Genomic DNA, 24,685 nt, shown 5'->3' on the forward strand with positions numbered 1-24,685 from the left:
ACCCGGGCTTTTCGTTACAGCATACCTCAATTTTGAACATTTCAGAAGAACTGTTTACATCCTCGTACGACAACTTGGTTTAACACTAGGCAAAACCAAGGCAAAGTTCAAGTAAACAGTCCTACTAAATCTTAATTTATTTGTGTCGTCACGATAAACAGCCTACGCTGAAAATCGAGTTGACTTTTTTGAGGAGAAATTGCTCGTTGCCGAGCTTTTCTATGAGCTACCCAAAATTAGGTAGAACAAAATGTGGGTTTCACCCATATTTTAGGCAAATAATCTCTCAAACTTCGACTTGATAGTAGAAAAATGTAGCATTGCCAAAGTTGCCATGATATGCACGGTAAACTGGATACACCTAGAAATAAATACTAATGTGATACGTCGAAAGTTAGTTCAAAAATAGTCTAGAATTTGATTAAATATACTGACAAATACGAGCAAATCGCTATTTTGTTGATTTTATTTACCCATAACCGATTAAAAAGTTTCTAAATAATTTACCTATATTCTAAGTTTGGGCAACCTCCAGTGTGATTTCAACAACAAAACTTAATAATAGTATGACTTTTATGAACATCGGTTCACATTTGTATAAGTTACAACTTTTATTATGAATATAATTCAATGCAGATATCCACGCAATTAATTTGTGATTTGTTTATCGATTACGAAACTTTTATCTCGTCATTGCTACCAAATCTTATTAGATAATGGAAAAAAATATTTTATTCACTTTTACTTTTTGTGCAATCTGTGTTGAGTTTAGGAAATCTGTTTAAATCTATATTCAACATTGAATCTGCATGCGAATGTAAAAATCTGTATAATAGAGATAAATCTGTATAAATGGTATCTCTGAATATGAATAGTCAATACACAATATCAACGATGACAACCGAAATTGTGATTGCATTCATTGATACATCATTTAAATGATATTTTGAAGAACGAAATAATTAAAAAGAAAAGAAAATGCCTTTCTCTTGTTACTCCAACAGTCCCATTAAAGTATATTAGATTCATCAGGGTAATTTTGCAGCATGAATTTGAGCTGATTTTTGACACAAATTTATTCAGATTCAGATTCGGGCTGTTCACAAAAGCGTTCTTCAGCGCTCACGTTGCTAATAGCAGTATCAGCAATGATACATGACTTGATCACTGGTCACTTTTTTTTAAAATGTTGTGCTGATAGAAAAAATTTGCTTTGTCGGTTACGTTACTTATATAATTATATCACTGAAATGACCGTCATTTGAGCACAAAACTTGTTCAATGAATCTCAAGTAGATTTAAAATGAGTCTGTTTTTTGGAACCGGTTTAGCCAACTTCGAGAAAATTGAACGGATAGAAAAATCTTTGAAAAGCGCACGCTATCATTGGGTTATTGATCAAGTTCGAAGAACAAATGGCTGTCACTTCTGTTTCCGAAGATATAATGGTATAAGTGACGTAACCAACAAAACACGCTATATTTCTTATCACTCATTTTTTTTTCGTTGACGGGTGAACCGATTTCGACAAATTAGGCTCGGTTTTGAAGTTCAAATTACTGTTGCTTGCGGTTTCGGTGATATAATAGTATAAGTGACTTAAATGTCGAAACTCACTATCGCTCAATTCTCTCGGATATGGATTATTCGATATCAATAATTTTAAGCTCGTCGAAACTGACATTTCAATTTCGGAGATATAATCGTACAAGTGACGTAATTGGCAAATATATTTTTCTATACGCATGAATTTTTCCTTAGTGTACCCTACGATCACGTTCAAATGTATTATTGCTGATACTCTTGGATTGAAAAATGTTGCCGAATATGTTACATGGACGCTGAAGCATACTTTTGTGAAGTACTCGAATAAATCTGAATAATTTGGTGTCAAAAATTGTCCTAATGAAAAAAAGCATAGCATGTTTCAATGAGACTGTGTCGATGAAAAAAAAAGTCAATTCTCACACCACTAGGTGGATTAGGAATAGGTCCTTTGTAGTCATTTGCGATGAGCACGATATCATAAAAACTAATAAATCGAAAAGTTCAAATTTTTCAGGTGTTGTTTCTAAATAATATAAAATAAAAATATTGATAGTTTCGGGAAAAATGTTACCAATCATGCAACATTTGTTTTCGCAAAATTATTAACGAACTAGTTATAGGGTAAAAATTCGTAAAATAGTCCAAAAAATATTAATATTTTTAGTTTTTGTTCAAGTGTTTATAATTTGGTTCTATTTGATTATTAAAATGACTTTTTGAGAAAAAACCTTGAAAACATTTTTTTCTGAAGATAATTGTAAAATGAAAGTTTTCGTCAAACTTTCAATCAAGTAATGCCATTCTTTTACAAATAAATATATTAGAATAAAACTTCCACATATCGTAGCTAATAAAATAAACTTAAACTTATTGTATAAAAATTTTCAACAAAATTTTGTTCCACATTTTTTCTATACAATTTTTGAAAGTAATTGTTTTTGTTTTCAATGCTCTGGACTTTTAAAAAATCGGGAAAAATAAACAATAAAAAATCGTGGAACACAAATCCGTTTATAAATTTGTGCAATTAATTCAAAATCTATGACGAAAAGTATGACTCCCGGCATGGTGTTTTCATATGCTTCGAGTGTTGTAAAGCGAGCATTTGTCAACGCTCATGGAATTTTCCAATGCACGGTGACAAATTTGCACTGTTAATCTAAGCGAACGCAGTGATGGCATTTCACTAGAATGATACACCAGTGTGAAAGTTTCATTTCTACACAGTGGATGCATTTGGTGTGCTCCACACAAAAAGGAAAGCGCACTTCTTCTCAGTGTCCATTAGACAGACTTTGAGTGTGTGCTTGTGTTGAAAGAAGCTGGTGCGCGAGAACCACATTCTCTTCGCATGAAACACTCTCACGTGTTCTCGCCTAAATATATCCAAGTGATCACTGGCGCGTGATGGTGAGCGAACATCTCTGTGAACTCTATTAATAGAGAGTAGATCTGGCCTTGGTATGAAAAACTTGCAAGGAAAAACGAAAATTCAGTGACAAATTGTTTTTTTTTTTGCTGATTTTGTATGCCCGACGCTTCTTCTTCGCAAACCATACACCAGAGTGCTCACCGGCGTGTACACTTCTGTGAAAATATCTGCATCCCCCTCAGAGAATTTGATAGCTCATCTCTAGCACTTTGGTGCGATTCAGTGCTAGAGGTAAACGAAAATAAACACGCGCACTCATGATGCGTGCACACTTTATACAACAGTAGTGTATATATGTAAAAGAGAAGAGCTCTTGTTGGAATTGTCAGTGCGAGGGGAGAAATTTCGCTTGCTTTTCGTCACACAGAGGAAATGAACATCTCTGAGCGACGGCGAAAGTTTTGTACATAATATAAAAGTTATATCACTTGTCAAAACAAGCATTGATTATAGCAGTCATAAAATAGGTAGTTATTACTAAATCAATTGCAAAACTGTTATAATTTATAATCAAAATCTAAAGGTATTCGAATTTTTGTGACGTTACAAAAGTGTAATTCTACACATGATTTCAATCCCAGTTTATGTGCAAAATACACACTGAGTACACGCTTATGCACAAAATAAGGTTTAACTCAAATTTAATTGATTGATACGATGTCTGATTGCCGTTGACTTTAGGTCATATCGATCGTATATAGGCAAATTTTTCTTTTTACACATTTTATTACAACAATCGTTTGGTGTACCAAACTTCAAACAATCAAATTCTGAAAAACAACTAATATTTTGGTTGAATTGAGATTGCTAGTAGTTCCGTGTAATCACTATTTACCTCAAATACTCTCTCCACGTATTCTGAATGGTCCTAGCTGCCTTCTCCTGCCGCTTCCAGATACGAGTGGACGAAACAATTTCCAGCTCTTTACGGGTTGGGAATTGCTTCTTGAACTTCTGGTCCATCTGGTCTTGCAGTTGTTTGAAATTGTCAGTCTCTTCAACGTGCCCTAGAACGTGCTTAACCAGAGCATGTAGGATATCCAAGCAATGGATTTTGTTGCCTTTGGAAATTGGAAGATTGAACGAAACCAGGGCCACCGTGTTCGGTTTGGGGATACCCAGTGGCGGATCGAGCGAGGCGATGAAATCCGACAACTGATTGAAGTGTATGAACTGTCCGGCATGGGGATCGTATTTCGACCATCGGATGTAAAACATTTCCAGATCATCCTCGACGATTCCGACCTCCTCTTCCTGGTGGGCTTGATTAAAGTTCTCTAGAATGATCGCAATGTACATATTAATTACAATCATATAGCTGATTATAATGAAACTGGTGAAGTAGGTTATCGCTAGCAGAGGATGGCCACAATCTCCGTTTGAAAGGTCTTTAGTAAGAGCACAATCAGGAGGTTGAATCATGAGTGATTCCAGCACATCGTTCCATCCGGCCGAAGTCATCAGTCTGAAGAAGAGAGGTTCATTGATTTCTGTGCCCAACCAATGATTATTAATGACAATACCTAAATAAAAGTTGCATACTTCTTCCGAACGTCTCGAAATTGACCATATCATCCAGGGCACCCTGCTGCCGTACGTGACCGAATAATGACATTCCGATGATTGCGTAAATGAATGTGATCAATGCCAATAGTGCTCCAATGTTGAACAGTGCAGGTAGTGAAACCACTAAAGCGAACAGCAGCTTTCGTATACCTTTGGCAGCCTAAAACAGGAATAGTTCCGAGATTACAGTAGTGTCGCAGAGCATCCATTACCGGTAGTACCTTAATTAAACGAAGTATTCGACCAATTCGAAACACTCTCACCACCCGTAACAGTGTAGGGGAAATCGGAAGATCGATCATAATGTCCTCCATTAGGATGCCAAATATCGATGCCAGCACCAGCAGAAAATCAAATACATTCCACGGTACGGTGAAGTAGTGATATCGTAGTCCCACGATTTTCACAATAGCTTCCAGGCCAAACACGGTGGTGAAAAATGCATTACTAACCTCTAATACGAAGAATACTGCATGCGGTTGATTGTAGTGCTCGATGCCCATGGTCAACATGTTCAGGAAGATTAACACAAAAATGGCGATCTCGAATCTGTAATGAAATCAAAACTTAATGGTTGACAAATATAAATCCGCAAAACATGTTTTGGAACTACCTTCTAGAATTTGAAAGATCATAGAACATGGCCAGGAATTGATTGATTGGACGCTTGATCACTTTCTGAGGCTTCTTCCGACCCAACTTCTTCATGGCAGTGTAGTAGTGCTTTTGGGATTCCGTCAGAAACATCTCCAGTACACCGCCTTCGTATTTCTTTTTCAGCATGTTGAAATTGTCGATGATAACTCCGATGAATAAGTTCAGTGTAAAGAATGACCCGCACACTATAAAAATTACAAAGTAAATATAAGCGTATAGATTTGCTTCTCGTTGTGGTTGAAGATCGACTCCCCGGGCGTCTACGGCATCCGCCATCACCTCCATCCAACCTTCGAAGGTGGCCTGTTTCGAAAAGCATTAGTTAGTAAGTGCAATCATACGTGTATACTTTGGTTAAAGAGTAATTTACCACTTGAAATAAAGCCAAGTACCCCATGCCGACGTGATCGAAGGTAATTTTAGAGTTGATCCAGCTGTAGTTCAATGTGTAGCACTGCCATTTGTCGTTGACGATCTGTACCGTGCGTGCAGCGTAGTTGGAAAAAGTAAAAGAGCAAACATAGGGGGACGGCAAAGCAAAAATGGGGTTGGGCATTGGCGCAAAAGGGGATGTGCAAGATTCGATTAGTGGACTGTTCGAGAACTATTCTATCTTGGGTGGACGGGCTTTGGTTCTCCGGACGTCTCAAAGCTTAAAGTGTGAAGCACGCATGGTCTTTAAGCTACGCAAGCCTTCCGGTAAAGTAGGCTATGAGGTGGTCATTTAAGGGGGGTGGAGGGTGCAAAGGATCGAGCCGAAGAGCTCCATCCCTATACTTACGTCTATCGGCAGCAGTTCGCCATCGTCGTCAACGCACTTGAAGAACTTCCCGCCAAAAAACTGTACGCCCATGATCGAGAAGATCAGCCAGAAGACGAGACATACTAGGAGTACATTGAAGATCGACGGTATCGCATACATCAATGCATTCACTACTATTCTCATGCCCTGCCATCGGGATATCGCTCGTAGTGGCCGCAAAGCGCGCAACGTTCTTAGCGAGCGTAGTACTTTCAAGTTTTCGTTCTCCTCGATGAGCAGGGAGAATACCGAAACCTGTGGACGAACCGTGAGAAGAGAGAAAAAACCACCGGTGCGTAAAGAGAAAAAGAGAGCGTGCGACGCGATGAGAAAATTTCGAATTAGCCTCTGTTGTATAATTTCATCTTTCGAACGTTGAGATAACAAAGAGAGAAAGAGAGATTTCAAAAATACGGACAAAAGAGTACGCCACAGATAAGAAAGGTAGACAAATACGTACAAATACGATGATAAAATCCAGTATCGTCCAGAAACTGGAGAAATATTTGGCAAACCCCAAGGCAACCCATTTGAGCAACATCTCGATGATGAAGATCAAACAGAACGCGAAATTGGTCCAGTACAGGATTCGCTTTAGGCTCTTGTTCTTATCCAGGTGGATGTCCTCGAAGCAGAGGGTGATGCTCGATGCAAATATGAGTACCAGCACGAACCACTCGAACGCAGGGGTGTCGACATACTGCAGAATGAACTGTCGAAAGCGATACCAGCGTTGACCTGCGTCGGTTTTTAGGCAGGCTTCCCAACATTTGCATCTAGCGGAAGAAAGTAAACATGGGTGTGATGAGGCTAGCGATTCGGCCGATTCTTGCTGGATTGAACATGATCGGAACGGTTCGAAAATTATGTCACTCGTAAACTAAACGGGTGTATTTTTTTTTCTCGGAGTGTTTCGGTGTAATAGCGTGACATGATTTTTGACCGCCTCCTTTGATCGTTCATAGCTATCAACTAATTCCATTAATACTACAGAAAAACTAACTTGATGGTCTTATTTACAACGAATTTAGGTTATGTCAAAAATGGAAACAATATGAAATATATATACTTTTCAACCAAAACAGATTAGAAACCTAATCAAAACAAAAATGCTAGAAAATGAAATCGGAAAACATTTCCAAATCATAAACATAAAGTTGGGCTCAATAGTATCACGATATGTTTTGACGATAGTCCTGAAGGGTTACCACTACTGACCGATTATGTTTACTAGTAACACTATTTCGGAGTGTTCTCAAAATACTTGCTTGGAAAAAATAGATAGTTTTTCAATCGTGTTTATGAATTTCTCCAGAGAAATTTCATGTTTAGTTTTCAGTGAATGCAGTCATGATAACACAATTGGTTAACGAAAATAGATTTAACAAAGTTTCCATTTCTTTTTTCAACATATTTTGTATAAACGAAAAGTCAACGTAGACTTTCAGATTGGGGAAAAGGTTTTAAAAAGTCTACAAGAAGGGACGGGACGTTTTCAAAAAGTACCAAATTTTGGTGTACCTGTTTTATGAACGGTCCCATATTACTTACAACGACACCCTGTGAAAAAATGGGTAGAACTTAATCGTGCATATCTCGAGTTGTACTAAACGTAACAACATAATTCTTTTTTTAATGCCATCAAAATTATGACCAGCAATTTGTGATTAAATTCTCCACACTGTGTGATAACCATAAATAACTTCAAAACAGGGTTTTCTCGAACCTTTGGAAACAATGCGGAAAACTCATTACGATTACTTGTTTTTCTCGTACCCGCGACGACGATTTTGATGTACTCAAGCACATATCAGTCCCGATATTGTACTAGACGAGTATAGAAGGTTGATCGAAAACCGTTAATCTCTTCTTGTGCGTTAGACGGAACTGAATGTCGTGCTGAGGACCTTCCAGCAGCATCAGTAACAACAAACCTTCTGCATTTTATAAAGCCTCAAACGCGCAGGTCGTGCTCTCATTTGTCTCTCGGACGTCGTGGCGAGCAGTCGCCTTCAACCAGCAGCAGCAGCGAATTTAGTTTTGGATTGAATACTAGAACTGCATTCTAAAACTGAATCCATAACCTGGATTCTGGTCCATATGAATTCAGAAACTTGGTTTCAGGGTTGGAATTTAATTTCAGGACTCAGTTCCAGATTACAGATTCAGTAATAAAAAGTCTGATTCTGGAGCTGAATCCTAATTCTGGAACTAGATTTTGGAACTGAATTTAGTTCTTCAGTTTATGTTCAGGATTCGCAACCAGAATTCTGAATTGGGATTTCAACTTTAGAACAGACTACTGAAGCATAATGAAATTCCTGAATTCATTTCCAGAATTAAGAACCTGCATGCTGCAACTAGATTCGGAACATGGATTCTAAAAATGAGCTCAGTTCCACAATTCTGAAATTAAATTTATGACCTGGTTTCTTGATCTGGATTCAGAACCTGAATTTGGCAACTGAATTCTGAGTCTGTCCCAAATTTCAAAAGTAGTTGCTTGAATAAAAAAAAATCAATCTCTTCAAAGAATTTTGAGTTCTGATGTGATAAATAAATGACTACAAAAATACTCAGCAATTATAAACATTGGAAAAATTTCGCAAATCGGTACTTTTAGAACCATTAAATCATTCCCAATGGTTTGCGCGTAAAGTTGAGTTATAGTTTTTTTAATTGCTCGTTTCTTATTTTATCTTTTTCGCGTCAAGCTAAAACTAGTCCAGTTTTGAACTCAGCTACTGTCAAATCCATACAAGATGTGTTCGGTTTCAAAATAGTACAGCGAAAGGGTGAGTTATTTGATGACTGATCGTATTTAATAACATCAATTTTTCATCGTACGCTAGCCAATTTAGTTATAAATTATAAAACTTGTTTCTATTTAAGAAACAAAAGACATCTACTTTTTACGTTCATGTTTATTTTTTTATATATCGTTTATTTTACCCCGGCTCTAACCATTTTGGTCGTTCACCGGGGAGCAATGTTTATTTTTTCATGTTTATTTCATGTTTGTTTTTTCAATTTATTTTTATGTCCTCCGTTGGCCCGTTGGTTCGATGAATGTCTAATAAATCGTTCAACAGGAGGCCGATTTGTGACTTTCGTTTGTCGATTTTGAAACAGTTTGAACTGCGGTCAATTTTTTTCGTTTAACGAACTGTGCTGATTATTAAGACATTTTAAATGTGAGAGATGTAAGCCTTATCGTCTCATTCTGTTGAAAAATATAGGTAAACGAGCACGTCAAAAAAAGAATACACAATATTACTCCCTTCTGCTCTAGAAGGATAATCAGCAACGTACTGAAAATTGAATTAAAGAAGCTTTTGCTGAGAGCCATTTTGCAAGTAAAGTTTAACTATATTTTTAGCGTTAAAATTGACATAAATCCATGAACAATTTTGATCTAAATAAATCTATAAAGTTTTCTACTATGGATTACTCATCATGTTACATGTTTTGTAAAGACTCACAATATTTATAGTATTTCGAAAAAAAAACTCCTTATAAAATCTCAGTTGAATACTTGGTTAGCATAACTAAGGCAAATTTTACATTGAATGCATATAAATCTCAAAATCAACCACTACATTATTTGTTGCGTTGGTGGTTGCATAAGGCACTGGTCTTACAAGCCAGTTGTCGTATGTTCGTGTCCCGACCTGGAAAAATTCTTAGAGTCAGTATGATCGTAGCACCAGCCATGCAATGATTCTGTACACTATGAATCGGCGACGAAGTCTGTTAAAACAGAAGGTAAAATTCCACAAAAGGAATTTAATACCAAGGCTTCGCTTTGCCTTATTTGTTACAAGACAGGTGACAGCTGCAGTTATGTCATTGCTAAGCTGCTAGTATGGGAAATCAAAAACGATGGTTTGGAAACCACGATTGCGGGATTTTCCGCGTACTCATACGTACTGTACATTTGCGTTACCATTACGCCACAGTGAACTGTGATTGTGACAGTAATTGAAATTTGATGACAATTTGTGAAAAGGGCAGTTCACCTTCTCACGCACATCCAAAATATAATTTAATCGTAGGGGAGACCGGGGCTAAGCCGGAGAGCCAAGTTATCTATACCGTTGTGTAGATTTGGTTGGTAAACGACTGGATAATGCGCAATTCAGGCCCCAATGTGGTTCTTAGCCTCTTGTCCAGTAACTCCTATCCCTACCTCTCCGCGGTGCCGGCTGGGGTACGAGTAACCACAGGAAAGATCGGGTAACCAACCCCGGTTGGACCTCGGTCGTATGGTGGCAGGTAAGGGGGGGCTTGCTTTATTTTTACAGAGAGCAAGCCTACCCGAGCGTCTGTTCCCCATGTTGGGGCGGCTCGAAACAGCGTCTGTTCTCCATGTTAGGAGCGGCTGATTACCGTCCTTGTGTCAGTGTGGGACTCTAAACAGTGCTGACACGATGGCCCTCCGGCGAGACAGGAGGTTGGTGCAAGCCGCCCGGAAAACACTTGCTACGAATAATCAGGATATAAGTACTACTCGGAATAATTGGCAAATACCTACGCGACGAAATAAGGACTACGATTGGAAGCTTGGCACATGGAACTGCAAATCGCTTGGCTTCCCAGGATACGACCGAATGCTGCATGATGAGCTTCTAATCCGCGGCTTCAATGTCGTAGCACTGCAGGAACTTTGTTGGACGGGACAGAAGGTGTGGAAAAGTGGGCATCGAGCGGCTACCTTCTACCAGAGCTGCGGCACAACCAACGTTCTAGGAACGGGATTTGTAGTGTTGGGCAAGATGCGTCAGCGCTTGATTGGGTGGCAGCCAATCAGTGATAGAATGTGCGTATTGAAGATCAAGGGCCGTTTCTTCAATTACAGCATCATCAACGTGCACTGCCCACATCAGACGAGACCCGATGACGAGAAGGAAGCATTCTACGCGCAGCTGGAACAAACCTACGACAGTTGTCCACCGCGGGATGTAAAACTCGTCATCGGAGATATGAATGCTCAGGTAGGCCGGGAGATAATGTACAGACTCGTGATCGGGCTGGAGAGCCTGCACGCGGTAACAAACGACAACGGTCAACGATGCGTAAACTTTGCAGCCTCCCGAGGAATGGTAGTTCGAAGCACCTTCTTCCCTCGCAAAGATATCCACAAAGCCACCTGGAGATCACCGTATCAACATACGAAAAATCAAATCAACCACGTTCTCATCGACGGGCGATTCTTCTCCAACGTCATCAAAGTCCGCACCTACCGCAATGCCAACATTGATTCTGACCACTACCTTGTTGCAGTTTGTATGCTCTCAAAACTATCGACGGTGCACAACACTCGTCGCACAGGATCGCTGGGACTCAATCTCGAGCAGCTACGTAGCATTCGTACTGCAGAGGAATACGCGCAACAACTGGAGCTAGTGCTACCAGCGGAAGAGCAGCTTGGCGCGGCGACTCTTGAAGACGGCTGGAGGAACATAAGGTCCGCCGTGAGTAGCACTGCTGCAACCGTTCTAGGCACGAGGTTATCGAATCAAGGAAATGACTGGTTTGACGGCGAATGTCAGCAGTTGGTCGAAGAGAAGAATGCAGCAAGGGCGAGGATGCTGCAACACCACACTAGAGCGAACGAGGAACGATACAGACAGGCGCGGAACAGACAGAACACGGTTTTCCGGAAGAGAAAGCGCCACCAGGAAGACCAAGTTCGCGAAGATCGCTGGCGCAAATGACACACGGAAGTTCTATGAGAAGGTGAACCTCTCACGTAGAAACTACACGCCACAGGCCGAAATGTGCAGAGATACCAGTGGTAACCTTCTCACGAACGAACGTGAGGTGAAAGCAGTACTATGACGAGCATCTGATTGGCGAAGTACAAGATACAGAGAACGGTACAGGAATCAATCTGGGTGCACGCTCAGTCGACGATAGATTCCCAGCCCCTGATCTGTCGGAGATAAGTGAGGAGATCGGCAAGCTGAGGAACAACAAAGCCGCGGGCAATGACCAGTTGCCAGGCGAGCTGCTCAAACATGGAGGAGAGGCACTGGCTAGAGCGCTGCACTGGATGATTTCTAGGATTTGGGAGGAGGAGATTCTACCACAGGAATGGATGGATGGAGTGGCATGTCCCGTCTACAAAAAGGGCGATAAGCTCGACTGTTGCAATTACCGCACAATCACATTGCTGAACGCCGCCTACAAGGTACTCTCCCAAATCCTCCAGAGGTGTCGTGAATACAACGTACCCACGTATCACCTATTCATTGACTTCAAAGCGACATACGACACAATCGATCGAGAACAGCTATGGCAGATAATGCACGAATACGGTTTCCCGGATAAACTGACGCGATTGGTCAAAGCAACGATGGATAGAGTGATGTGCTACGTCCGAGTATCTGGGACGCTCTCGAGTCCCTTCGAATCTCGGAGAGGGTTACGTCAAGGTGATGGACTTTCCTGTATCTTGTTCAATATTGCCCTGGAAGGTGTGATTCGAAGAGCGAGGATCGACACGAGTGGCACGATCTTCCGAAAATCTGTACAACTTTTTGGCTTCGCTGACGATATTGATATTGTGACACGTAACCTTGAGAAGATGATGGAAACCTACATCGGACTGAAAGCTGAAGCTAGGCGTATCGGACTGGCCATAAATGCGTCAAAAACAAAATACATGAGAGGAAGAGGCTCTAGAGAAGAAACACTACGCCTCCCACCACGAATATGTATATACGGTGACGATATCGAGGTGGTTGACGAGTTCGTGTATTTGGGCTCACTGGTGACTGCCGATAATGACACCAGCAGAGAAATTCATAGCCGTATTTTGGCAGGGAATCGTGCGTACTTTGGACTCAGAAAAATCCTTCGATCGAGAAAAGTACGCCACCGCACGAAATTGACAATCTTCAAAACGCTTATTAGACCGGTTGTTCTCTATGGCCACGAGACCTGGACTATGTTGGCAGAGGACCAACGCGCCCTCAGTGTTTTCGAAAGAAAGGTACTGAGGACCATCTATGGCGGAGTGCAGATGGAAGACGGAACGTGGTGTCGGCGTATGAATCACGTATTGCAACAGCTGCTAGGAGAACCACCCATCGTACGGCAGCTAAAATCGGACGTCTACGATGTGCTGGGCATGTCATAAGGATGTCGGACGACAGCCCAGTGAAAATAATTCGTGAATCTAATCCGACTGGTACAAGAAGAAGAGGAGCGCAGCGAGCAATGTGGATCGATCAAGTGGAGGGTGATCTCAGAAGCGTCCGTGCCTTGAGTGGCAGCCATGAACCGAGTTATGTGAAGACGTATGCTTGATACAGCAAAGGACACCCCAGGCCTATAGCTGTTAGGTAAGGTGAAGTAAGTGAATTTACGTCAAGTGTAAATTTCATTTTTTCTAAGAGTGTACGTACCAACAAAATAGTCCCAAACTCCCCAAATTTCGGGCATAATCGATAATCACAAATACGACTTTACCGACGACATGTTCACGTTTCAAAGCGTTTTTAAAGAACATTCGGCATCGGCAGTACGAAAGATGAGCGAAGATTCCGAACCATCGAATGATTTGGATAAATGCCGCGTTTACTAGGAGTATTTTCTCAATAATCGTCGCTACAAAGTTTGGATGGAATTCTCTTACAGAGCTGCGCTCAAGTGACAGCATTTTCATATTTAAGTGAATTGCATCCCTGAACCAGACAGTGGATCTGATTATGAGTGAAACATTTTTTTTTATTATTTTATTTGTTTTCGATTATAGAGACTTTAACTTTAAGGTTATTCGCCTCTTCGGGCCAGAAAAGCTTGCTGACCCTACGTTCGGAGTTGGGAATTGAACCCAGGTAGGCTGTGTGAATGGCATTTCCTTACCCATCACGTTATACCCGTCCCCCGGATAGGGAGCTCAGGACCAACAGTGGCTATTTTCGCCCCGATCTCCCCTATTTCTTTTATCGACAAACGTTATACTAGGCTGCATAGATATCTAAAATTGTCAGTGATATTGAGACTAAACTCAAAACGAAAATTATTGCTACATTTCAGTGTTGTACAAGGCAATTTAATTTCAGAGTTAGGGGACGGGTATAGCGTGATGGGTAAGTCGATGCCTTTCACGCAGCCTGCCTGGGTTCGATTCCCAACCCCGCACATAGGGTCAGAAAGTTTTTCTGGCCCGAAGAGGCGAATGACATTAATGTTAAAGCCTCTATAATTGAAACAAAAAAAAAAAAATTTCAGAGTTTGCTGAACTAACACTTATATTATCTTTCAAACCTTTTCCTTAAAAAATAAATAGCTTTGGTGATAGTATTCGTTGCAATTAAGAACAGAACATGAACAAAATTCATACAAAAAAAAGCAAACACTATAATGCGATGATAGTACTAACACAACGCTCAAACAAGTTTGAATGCTACTATACTACCTTAAACCTAGATTAAACATCATTTTGTTCAGAGGAAAAATGTTTAACGATCCCGGTTTTTAGAACCCACGAAAAACTCGTTTCGGCTTGGTCCAAAAGCGGAGTCATGAACATTCTCTAAATCTCATTTATATTGACGACCATTTATGAAACATTTATGGAAATTGAGCAAACTGAAGCCTGTTAGTGAGTAGATATGAGTTAGTTGGTGATAGTTGCGCTTTAGAATGTTCGATAAAAGAAAATCGTGTAGAGTTAGGTAGGTAGGTAGGTAGGTGAAACATCGAAATAGAAAAACAGAACAAAACTCAATGACAAAGAGAGAGTGATTAGGTAGACTATGGGGTCAACATCGACATTCGTGGTGCTACTGAGGAGCAGGGTGAGATTTGGAGGATTTTCATTGCGGATTGAGGTGCTTTGTGGTGCCAAATGAGGCGATTTTTTCGTGGATAGTGTGAATGGTTAATTGTTCTTTTTTTAATTCAGATGACGTGTTTAAGTGCACTTTCGGTTACCTTTTCTGTGTTTATACTGTGTTCTAGGGTACATTGATACATACACACAAAAAACATCCATCGGGTGTTTAGGAATGGTACTCACTTTTCGTAGCATTTCTGTGGGAAACAGTCCTGCGGAATCTTCGGTGCCTTCCGACGACCAAAGCTGGGAAATGCCATGGGATCGTCGTAGACACCTTGCGAATTGCGACGACCACCGACGGTGATGTCGTCTACGTAAGAAACCAGACAGTGCCACGGCTTCCCAGCTAGGTTTACTGAAATGAGGGATAGATAGTAGACAGGAAGGAATTAGTAATTTTCCGAGTACTGCTGGCTCTGCGTCTTACAAGGGGCGTCGGATTCGTAGGATTTGTAAGGTGTTCGCTTCGGGGTCGCTATCTGTGAACTGTTTTGCCTCGACGTATCCCCATACGTAACAGTCTTCTTCAGGGGTGGCACCGGTTTCGGTATTTCCAGACTATTTTCTTGTGCGATATTCCGTTGAAACTCCTGTATGCTGATTCCGATTTGTCGGTTGGTTTCACTCAATGGTTTTTCGCCATTTTCAATGCTATAGCTGCTCTTGAGAGACAAAGTTTCCAGGCGATCCTTTGAAAGATTTTTTCGTGGAAGCTGTTCACTCGATGGTTTCGGTGGTTGTGCTTTCTCATCTTCGTTGCCTTCCTCGACACGTTCAATCAGACTAAGCCGTTTGATTCGATCGAAACTACTGTGGAAGTCGTTTCTACGCCGGAACACGATCGGGATTGTACTTAAGTTATTGGTTCCGCCAGGGATACCAACATTGGGCTCCGAATGAGCCGTGGCAAACGGTGCCTGTAATTGATCACAAAGTTTCTTAATTTCTAGTCCCATGTTGAACTCCTCATCCGTAATGTTGCGCTGCTTCTCCAGACTTCGCCGTTTGGACGTTTCGCTGCGCTGAGTATTGCTATCGGTGTTACTGCTATTACTATCGTTTCCGCTACTAGTCCTAGGATTATTGTTACACACATTACTGTCATTATTATCATTATCACTAGTATTATTGCCATGAGTGTTACTGTTATTTCTGCTACTCTTATAACTACAAACGGTACTGGATTTGGGCCTTCGCAAGCGAACCACCTCCTCCGCCACCGGTTTGGCAGGGCTGGTATCGGAATTGCGTCGCTCTGGTTCCGGTGATACCGCTGGCTCCGTCTGCGAATGACTCCGCCCCAGCGAAAGCGATTTCAGACTTTTAAGTTCCGTATCGAAACTGTGAATTATATCGTCGAACTCGGAGGCCTTTACCAGGGGTTCTTTTTCTTCGCTATCCCTTCGGGACAGTAAGCTTCCGTTGTCTACCGCGATTGTTGGCCGTTGTTTCTCCATCGGCTCACTCACACTACCCCCACGGTTATGCTCCAGCGCTTGAAAGATCGAATTGGATATACTACTTAAATTAGATTTTAGGCTACCATTGGAGATTTTCCGATCGGGTGAGTAGATAAGCTCATCCTTTCTAGAGTGCGCACCGTTCAACAATAAACTTTCAGTGTCAGCTTCGACTAGTGCACTGCCATAGCCTACGGTTTCACTAAAATAATTATTACTATTGTCGAAGTCATCGTTGAGGAACTGAAATAACTCCTTCTGCTCACAGTTGAGCAGTTCGTCCTTCAGATTCATTTGGTTCATCAGATCGTCCTGATCGATGGAGAGTGTATTGAGCGATTGGTCGGACAGACGATTAGCGGCCAGCACCGCCTTGCGCATACTACTGCTGGTACTTGGCGAACGTGGTTGGCTATATGGCTGGGAGGCCAGATGCGGCGGAGATGCCGTTAACGATTTGTCTAAGCTACTTTTCCTATCAGCTACTAAAAAATGATTATCTTCACGTCTAGATCTCGGTGTTGGCGTTTGTATGAGCGAGATGTTACTATTACGTAGATAGGTGGACCCGGCGTTCAGCACCTCCTGTACCAACGGCGAGTGACACTTGGCTAGCGAATTGGCCAGCGAGTTCACGCTGGAGGTACGCGATGACGTTCTATCCAGCGACTTCCGGTAGCTGGGTGAACGGTTCAGTAGTGATTTCTGATACTGCAGGTAGGCTTCGTCGTACGGTTGCGAACCGGAGATGTGGATCGATTGCTCGTTCGGATCGATCTCGGAAGAGCTGATACGATTGAAGCTTCGCAACTCAAGCGATTCCGCCACTGTGGGTTCGTCTTTACTTTGCTGGGTTCCGAAGCCGGAAGACATTTGCTGGAGTATTTTACGCTCCACATCAGTCATCTGCTGTGGACCGTCGTCGGGGAGCTGCCTTTCGTCCATCTGGGAAACGGTTTCCTGACTGCCGGAGATCGTTCGCAGCGGTCGATCCTTCAGGGGAATCTCGTAGCAAAGCTCAGCCGTTGGTAACCGTTGGATTAGATTATCCTGCATGGGAGATAATATTGATTAGAACTGTTTCTTTGTATGGTGAGTGGTACATAACAAAACGGTGTGTTTTATAGGTATTGGAAAAATGTTCACCGTTTTAGCAAACGGTTGTTACAATTTGATATTAATAACTTTGCTTATTGTGTTAAACAGAAAGAGTTTGTAGGAGTGCATATAAACTGGAGCAAAAAGATCGAAAGATCTTTTTTTATCCTACAGCAACGATTCTAGTGGTTAATTTAGGAATGTTTAACTGCGTTTTGGTTAGAAAGTCAGTCAAGAATGTTAAGCAAGATGGAAGATGAAAACAAAATGTATCATATACACACTTAAAACCGTTTCTCGAGCTCGGCATAATGAAATACCAAATTATATCGGCAACACACCATTTTACTGATCATTCAGTAATCCACATGCTCTTTTCCGAAAATCGATAAAGTAATATGCTGATAGCTTTTGATATCATAGTAATCGGAGAAACCTGGCTGAAGAATGATAATTGTTCCCTCTACGAAATACCGCATTATAAATCATTCTTTTCTTGTAGAGATAATTCCAGTGGAGGCTTAGCAATATATGTCAAACAAAATATCAAGCATAGGCCATAGACTAATAAAAAATTATACAGTCGATGGATTTCATCATCTAAATATCGAATTATGTTTTAACGGACATTATTATGACATTCATGGTGTGTATCGTCCCCCTAGTTTTGACTTCAATGAATTTTCCGTCTATTTAGAAAGCTTGATGCGTTCTGTCCAACCGAAGCATACGTGTTTTATTGTAGGTGATATAAATGTTCCAATAAATCTCGTCAATAACAACATTGTGACGAGATATATGGCTTTGCTAGAGTCCTATGACTTTTCGTGTACAAATTGTTTTACAACCAGACCAATTAGCGACAACATACTTGATCATATTCTATGCAAACTTGATGACACTAACCGGATTCGTAACGACACAATATATAATGAGTTAAGTGACCACTCTCTAACCTTAACGACCTTCAAATTATTTGTTGAGAGGAACCAATGACCTTAACGAAAAAAATTGTTAACAATCGTCAATTGAATCAAGAGTTCTTCAATTTCATTAATAGCATTGATGTCATAGACGACGTTGAAACTGTTCTACAAAATATAGTGCATGTGTATAACTCCCTACTTGAAAACATACGAGAATATTTTCAAAAACAGTTAAAATGAAAGGCTCTCATTGTCCATGGATGAGTTTGGGTCTATGGACACTGGTAAAAATAAAACGTAATTATCTCTGTTGAAGCAAACCCACAGGACCAACACCTTAATTAAATGCTATTACATATATCTAAAAAGGTCGATATCATGAAAAGGAATAGCAAGAAAGCATATTATGAAAACCTTCTTACAAAGACACCTCATTCAAAATTCTGGAGAAATCTTAAAAATACATTCGGAATAACAAAAAAAAGTGACAAGATAAATTTGATTCACAATGGTAACAAAATTAATGTAAACTCTGAAGTTTGTGAGATATTCAACAAATTAGAAAGAATTAGTTGATAATATTCGTATAAACCCAACTGTTTGTCCCACTGATAATGTGTTAGTGACTCTGTATTTCTACATCCGTCATCTTCTAGCGAAGTCATTCTACTGATACAACATTTGGACAATAGGAAGAGCAGTGACCCTGACAACATCACTGCAAGTGTGCTAAAAAGTAACCCTGTTATATTTTCTAGAATTCTCTCTCAATGTTTCAATGTAATTGTTCAGACTGGCTATTACCCTGACTGCCTCAAAGTGGCTAAAGTTATTCCTGTTCATAACGATCACCAGACTTGTAGTCTGGTGATCGTTATGATTGTAATAATTATCGTCCTATATCGACTCTGTCTGTCTTCAACAAAATCTTTGAAAAACTATTGGTAAATAGACTTCTCGAATTTTTAAACAAACATAGTGTCCTTTATAAATTTCAGTATGGCTTTAGACAAGGTTCTAGCACACATACCGCCATCATAGAATTAGTAGACAATATAATGAGCGAGATTGACCAAAAAAACATGATTGGTGCCTTATTTTTAGATCTCAAAAAAGCCTTTGACACTTTGGATCACAGTATTCTCTTGGACAAACTTCAGTGCTACGGCATCAGGGGCATCGTGAACTCTATTATCAGTAGCTACTTGACAAACAGAAAACAATTTGTGTCCATCGAGGGCGACTGTAGCAATCTTGCTGCCATAAACATTGAAGTGCCACAGGGTAGCAATATAGGACCACTATTATTTCTTTTGTATATTAATGATATAGGTAACCTGCAACTCACAGGGACTCCGCGGTTATTTGCCGACGACACAGCTCTATTTTATCCTAACAATAACATCAATGCTATTATAAACTCAATTGGGAACGATTTAAGTATTTTAGATCAATATTTTAGTGCAAAGTTATTATCCTTAAATCTTATAAAAACTAAATATATGATTTTCCGGTCTATAAGGAAAATAATACCAATCCATCGTCATCCTAAATTGGGACATTACTTTATTGAAAAAGTGGACTGTTTCAAATATTTGGGTGTATATTTTGACCCCACGTTAACCTGGATTCACCATATTAAATCTATTGAAAAACATGTGGCATCCTACTGCGGTATTTTGTGGAGGGTCAAGTCATATGTTCCTAAGCGTGCACTTTTAAACTTTTATTTTGCTTACATCCATTCACAGCTCATTTATTTGGTATCGATGTGGGGTCGCGTCGCTAGCTCTCATCTAATAATCATCTTCAATAAACCCCTACTGTTTTCAAGCTTATTGTTATACTCCGATAATACCCATAACATCTTACCTCTGGCATACTTATGTGATGTTCAAACATTACTGTTCGTTCATGATATCCTAGACAACCCCTCAACTCACCATAATTTACAGTTTCCAACTTTAACTCACTCTCGAACTACACGTCGTAGTAACAACCTGCTTCGCGTTCGAGCAGTCACAAACATTGGTCAAAGAAGGATTCTTTTTGTTGGTCCAATAAAATATAACGCACTTCCACTTGACATTCAAAGAACATCCAGCCGTGCCTTATTCGGGGCTAGACTGAAGTATCATTTTAAGCATAGACTGAACGAGATATTTAATTAATGTAGTTCCTTAATTTATTCCTTGTTTTACAAACTGTCAACAGTAATTCATTCTTGTATAGTTTTTTTTAGTTAGCCTGTATCATTGTGGATCCCTTAAAAGAAAATCAATTCCAATGGGATTCCGCAATATTTATTAATAATCTTTGGTGAAGCACATTCTTTTGCCGAAATTTGGCATAATATTATACTGAACTTGTCTGTAAACAACAAATATACCGTTGGCCGAGATTTCGAACAGTGAGTTAGCTTTTACTAAAACTCGACGAGACACTTATCTAATGTCTCTTTCGATTCATGTCGCATCACCTCGCCATTGCTCGTGGAACTGGAAAACATGTAAATTGGGTGAAGGATGAAGATTTGTATATTTTATGAAAAGATATTTGTAAATATCCGCTTATTTCCAGGTAGAGGCGTTAAGGAGCACTAGAAACAATTGTCTTCAGCCGTGATGTTTTCTTTGGGTGTTTGCGCTTTTTTGTTTGCTGAATTGAAATGAACATCAATAAAACACCTCTTTAACCAACATTAGCTTTTGTGATATTAATTTCATACAATAATAAAGAAAAATCTTTCCTTCTTTTGATTACTGATGGCTCGGCAATTCATGATTCCATCTTAACAACTTTTGCCGAGCTGACAGCAAAATTTCTGCTGACAAGTTCGGCAAATATTGACAGTTAACATATTTTGGATTGCCGAGATTCTCAGTAATTATACATTTTGCCGAGACGATTACCGAGCACTCGGCTGTACAAATCGCGGCATTTTTTACCAAAAAGAAAATTTAAGTGTGTACATCCATTGACAAACCCAAAATTAAAATTTCCATTTCTACCGTTGAGAGTTTTTACAAGCGGTCCTCTGAACTGATAATTTCACGCAAGCGTCATGCAAGAACATAGAATCTTGGGCTCCGATTTGTGGAAATTTGCAGGTGAGTCAAATCCGCAAATTACTCAGAACGTTAAAAACCTAATTCGTAAAATGATTCAATTATTATTTTTTCATTCCTCTTATTTTCTAAACAATATTTCAATATTTCACTTTTTACAGAATAAAGTACATACATTAAACTTCACAAAAAAAATCTTTTTATTTTTTCATTATGGCAGCTCTTAAACAACTACTCAAACTTGTTCGATTTGTTGGTAGGTGTCATCATTTCTTAATCAACAATCATCGGAAAGCAAGAAGCAGCTTCATATTCTGTATCGAATTGACTAGGGTCTGAACTAAACTAAGTTTGTTTAACAAACTTATAAAACCGATACACTGAAGAAGGATGTAAGTTTGTTTATAAGTTTGTTTAACAAACTTATAAAACCGATACACTGAAGAAGGATGTAAGTTTGTTTATAAGTTTGTTTAACAAACTTATAAAACCGATACACTGAAGAAGGATGTAAATAACATTCCGAAATACGCGTATCTGTATTGTAACGTTTGTTATGCTTCATTGAAGTATAGTGACTTTGTGAAAGTGTAATAACGTGACAGTGAAATAGTGGAATTAAATGATACATAAATAGTACAACTGTTGTAAACAGAGATGTTCATCTCCTCTGTGTGACGAAGAGCAAGCGAAATTTCTCCCCTCGCACTGACAACTTCAACGAGAGATCTTCTCTGTTACATATATACACTACTGTTGTATAAAGTGTGCACGCATCATTAGTGCTCGTATTTATTTTCTTTTACCTCTAGCATTGAATCGCACCAAAGTGCGAGATCAGAGCTCACAAATTCTTTGAGGTAGACGCAGATATTTTCACAGAGATGTACAAGCCGGTAAGCACTTTGGTGTATGGTTTGCGTAGAAGCAAAACAAAAATTAATTTATCGTTGAATTTACGTTTTTCTTTGCAAGACTTTCATATCAAAGCCATATCTATTCTCTATTAATTGAAGTGCACAGAAGTGTTCGCTCACCATCACGCGCCAGCGATCACTTGGGTGTGTTTAGGCGAGAGCACGTGAGAGCGATTCATGCGAAGAGAATGTGGTTCTCTCGCATCAGTTTCTTTCAGTACAAGCACATACTCAAAGTCTGTCTAATGGACACTGAGAAGAAGTGCGCTTTCCTCTTTGTGTAATGCCCACCGAATGCATCCGCAGCGTAGGACTGTAATTTACACACTGGTGTATTATTCTAGTTTAATGCCATCACTGGACGTAAAGTCACCAGTTCAGTTTTTGCAATACCATATATTGCAAAAGCCTTATGAATAAGAAACTCCCAAAAACGATGAATTTTTGGAAAAAGATACGCTCAGAGACAGGATTCAAACCTACGTTCTTATGCAATCCGTGCATACGCGTTTGCCATTCCCACCACCAGGAGCTGTAGTAGACACAGCTCTACCACAAGACTGGGTTTGGTAAGCGTAATTGTTAAAAACTTTTTGAATAGCAATGAATATTTTTGGTTATAGTTCCGCTCTCAGAGAGTCATCTAACGAGTAAAATTGGTTCATGTTGATACGTGCAAAAGTTTTGGAATACGAATGACACTTAGTTGAAAAAAAACGTGATTTCGAGAAAAAGCCGAACAAAGTGTTTATTCGGAACTAATAGTGCCTGGGCGCGTATCGTCCTCCCTTTTTTCTACCAACTTCTCGAACGCATGTACCCTCGGGACCAATTCTAAATCTTTTTAAGAGAATTTTTCACTGTTTAGTTGTTACGAGTTCGTTACCAAGGAACACTAAAATAAATAAACAAGTTATTTGAGAAAGATGTGAAATCGTTTCATTAGCACAAAATTTTGCTCCAAATTGTAGATCAACAAAATTCGACAGTTATCATCAGTCCAAGCTGCAATTAAACAAAATTTTACAAGTGAGTGCTTAGCTTCGTTAGCTGTGAATGCTTATTAGAATTCTTCTCCATGTGAACATACGAGCATAACGTTACAAAGAGTTTCTTGATCAGCCTATATTTTGGATATTTTTTGTTCAATTAAGGGCTTATTCAGTAGTGTTCTAGTTCTAGATGTCAGTTACAAAATTTAAATCCGAATTTTATAACAAGCAAAACTGGCAGCCCCCCCCAGTTCAAATATACAAAAAATAGAACGGCATAGTAGACCAGTTTTAAATTTGACAGAAGAACTGGTCGAATAAATAAAACTAGAACGGCTTGCTGGGGATACGTTTGTTCTAGTTTCTGCTATATTATAGATCTTCCATATAGAACTTCTAGCTGCTGAATTTGCTCTAATACAGTTTTCTATTCTATTTCTATATTGCAGTTTGTCATATTCGAAAATGTTCCTTAACTTGGACATAAACAGCCAACAAGTACAGTAGCATGACCAGTCATGGCCCAGTTCTCTTGTTATACCAAATCATATCGAAGAAATCTGACACTCGAGTCCAATGTGGAAAACTGTTCAGAGCAGATTTTCTAAAAATCAATGGAATTGTGGTGTTTAGCGTAAAAATTACGACATTTTGCGCGGAAACTGAAAAGTCTCCGAAATTGTTAGTACTTTAAAATGAAATAATTCAGCTCCACTGTTTTTGTAGTTTTCCACGTTTATAATTATTACCAAGGTTTTGATTGCAATGAATAGAGCAATGTCGAAAATATTCACATTCACATTTTCAAAATTGTATAATATGACACAATGGCCCTTACTACCGGTGTCACTACACGGTGAAAACCAAGTGAAGTGACCGTGACCCTTATTATGGGTATCACTTCACGGTGGAACGCAAGTGATCTGAATGTAGGTTCTTATTACGGAAGAGATAAGTGACATGTCAGTGAAGTGAATGTGAAAACGGAAGTGAGAACGGTTATAAGGGCCAATATGTATCCAAATTTGCATGATTCTTATTGGAACACAAACTCCTCAGTACTGTTTTACAAGGATGGCATTTCTGACGAATTTTGAACGACAAGTTTTTATGTGATGATTACCATTAAGTCTTTAAGATCATTTGTTTTTTAATTATAAATTTTGTTTAGCCCAGAGAATCACAGTGGCAGCAAGCAATGTCCAATTTTAAAAGGTCAGAGAAACATGAGTGAAAAGACATGTTTTTCCTTATACGAGTAAAAGGATAATATAGTCACATAAAACAATTGTTTTCAGTGTCAAATCTGTTGTCCTATATTCTCCCCAAAGACAGTCCTAGCTACATCATACTTGGACGGTTTATTCC

At 39.6% G+C, this 24,685-nt stretch overlaps 1 protein-coding gene across 6 annotated transcripts in view; it reads right to left on the reverse strand.

Moving 5' to 3' along the window:
- LOC131439274 (sodium channel protein 60E) overlaps window positions 1-24,685 on the reverse strand; it is a 615,309-nt gene that overhangs the window by 14,092 nt on the left and 576,532 nt on the right. For all 6 annotated transcript variants that reach the window (XM_058610093.1, XM_058610088.1, XM_058610092.1 and 3 more), the window contains 9 exons: window positions 15,284-17,366; window positions 15,037-15,211; window positions 6,466-6,781; window positions 5,985-6,260; window positions 5,574-5,678; window positions 5,160-5,506; window positions 4,768-5,095; window positions 4,504-4,706; window positions 3,816-4,445 (listed from right to left, as the gene is read on the reverse strand). In XM_058610093.1, coding sequence (XP_058466076.1) covers window positions 3,816-4,445; window positions 4,504-4,706; window positions 4,768-5,095; window positions 5,160-5,506; window positions 5,574-5,678; window positions 5,985-6,260; window positions 6,466-6,781; window positions 15,037-15,211; window positions 15,284-17,366 — 4,463 coding nt within the window. The remainder of the gene's footprint in view (window positions 1-3,815; window positions 4,446-4,503; window positions 4,707-4,767; window positions 5,096-5,159; window positions 5,507-5,573; window positions 5,679-5,984; window positions 6,261-6,465; window positions 6,782-15,036; window positions 15,212-15,283; window positions 17,367-24,685) is intronic.

Source organism: Malaya genurostris, chromosome 3, assembly GCF_030247185.1.
Source record: "Malaya genurostris strain Urasoe2022 chromosome 3, Malgen_1.1, whole genome shotgun sequence".
In the NCBI taxonomy this organism is placed as follows: Eukaryota; Metazoa; Arthropoda; class Insecta; order Diptera; family Culicidae; genus Malaya; species Malaya genurostris.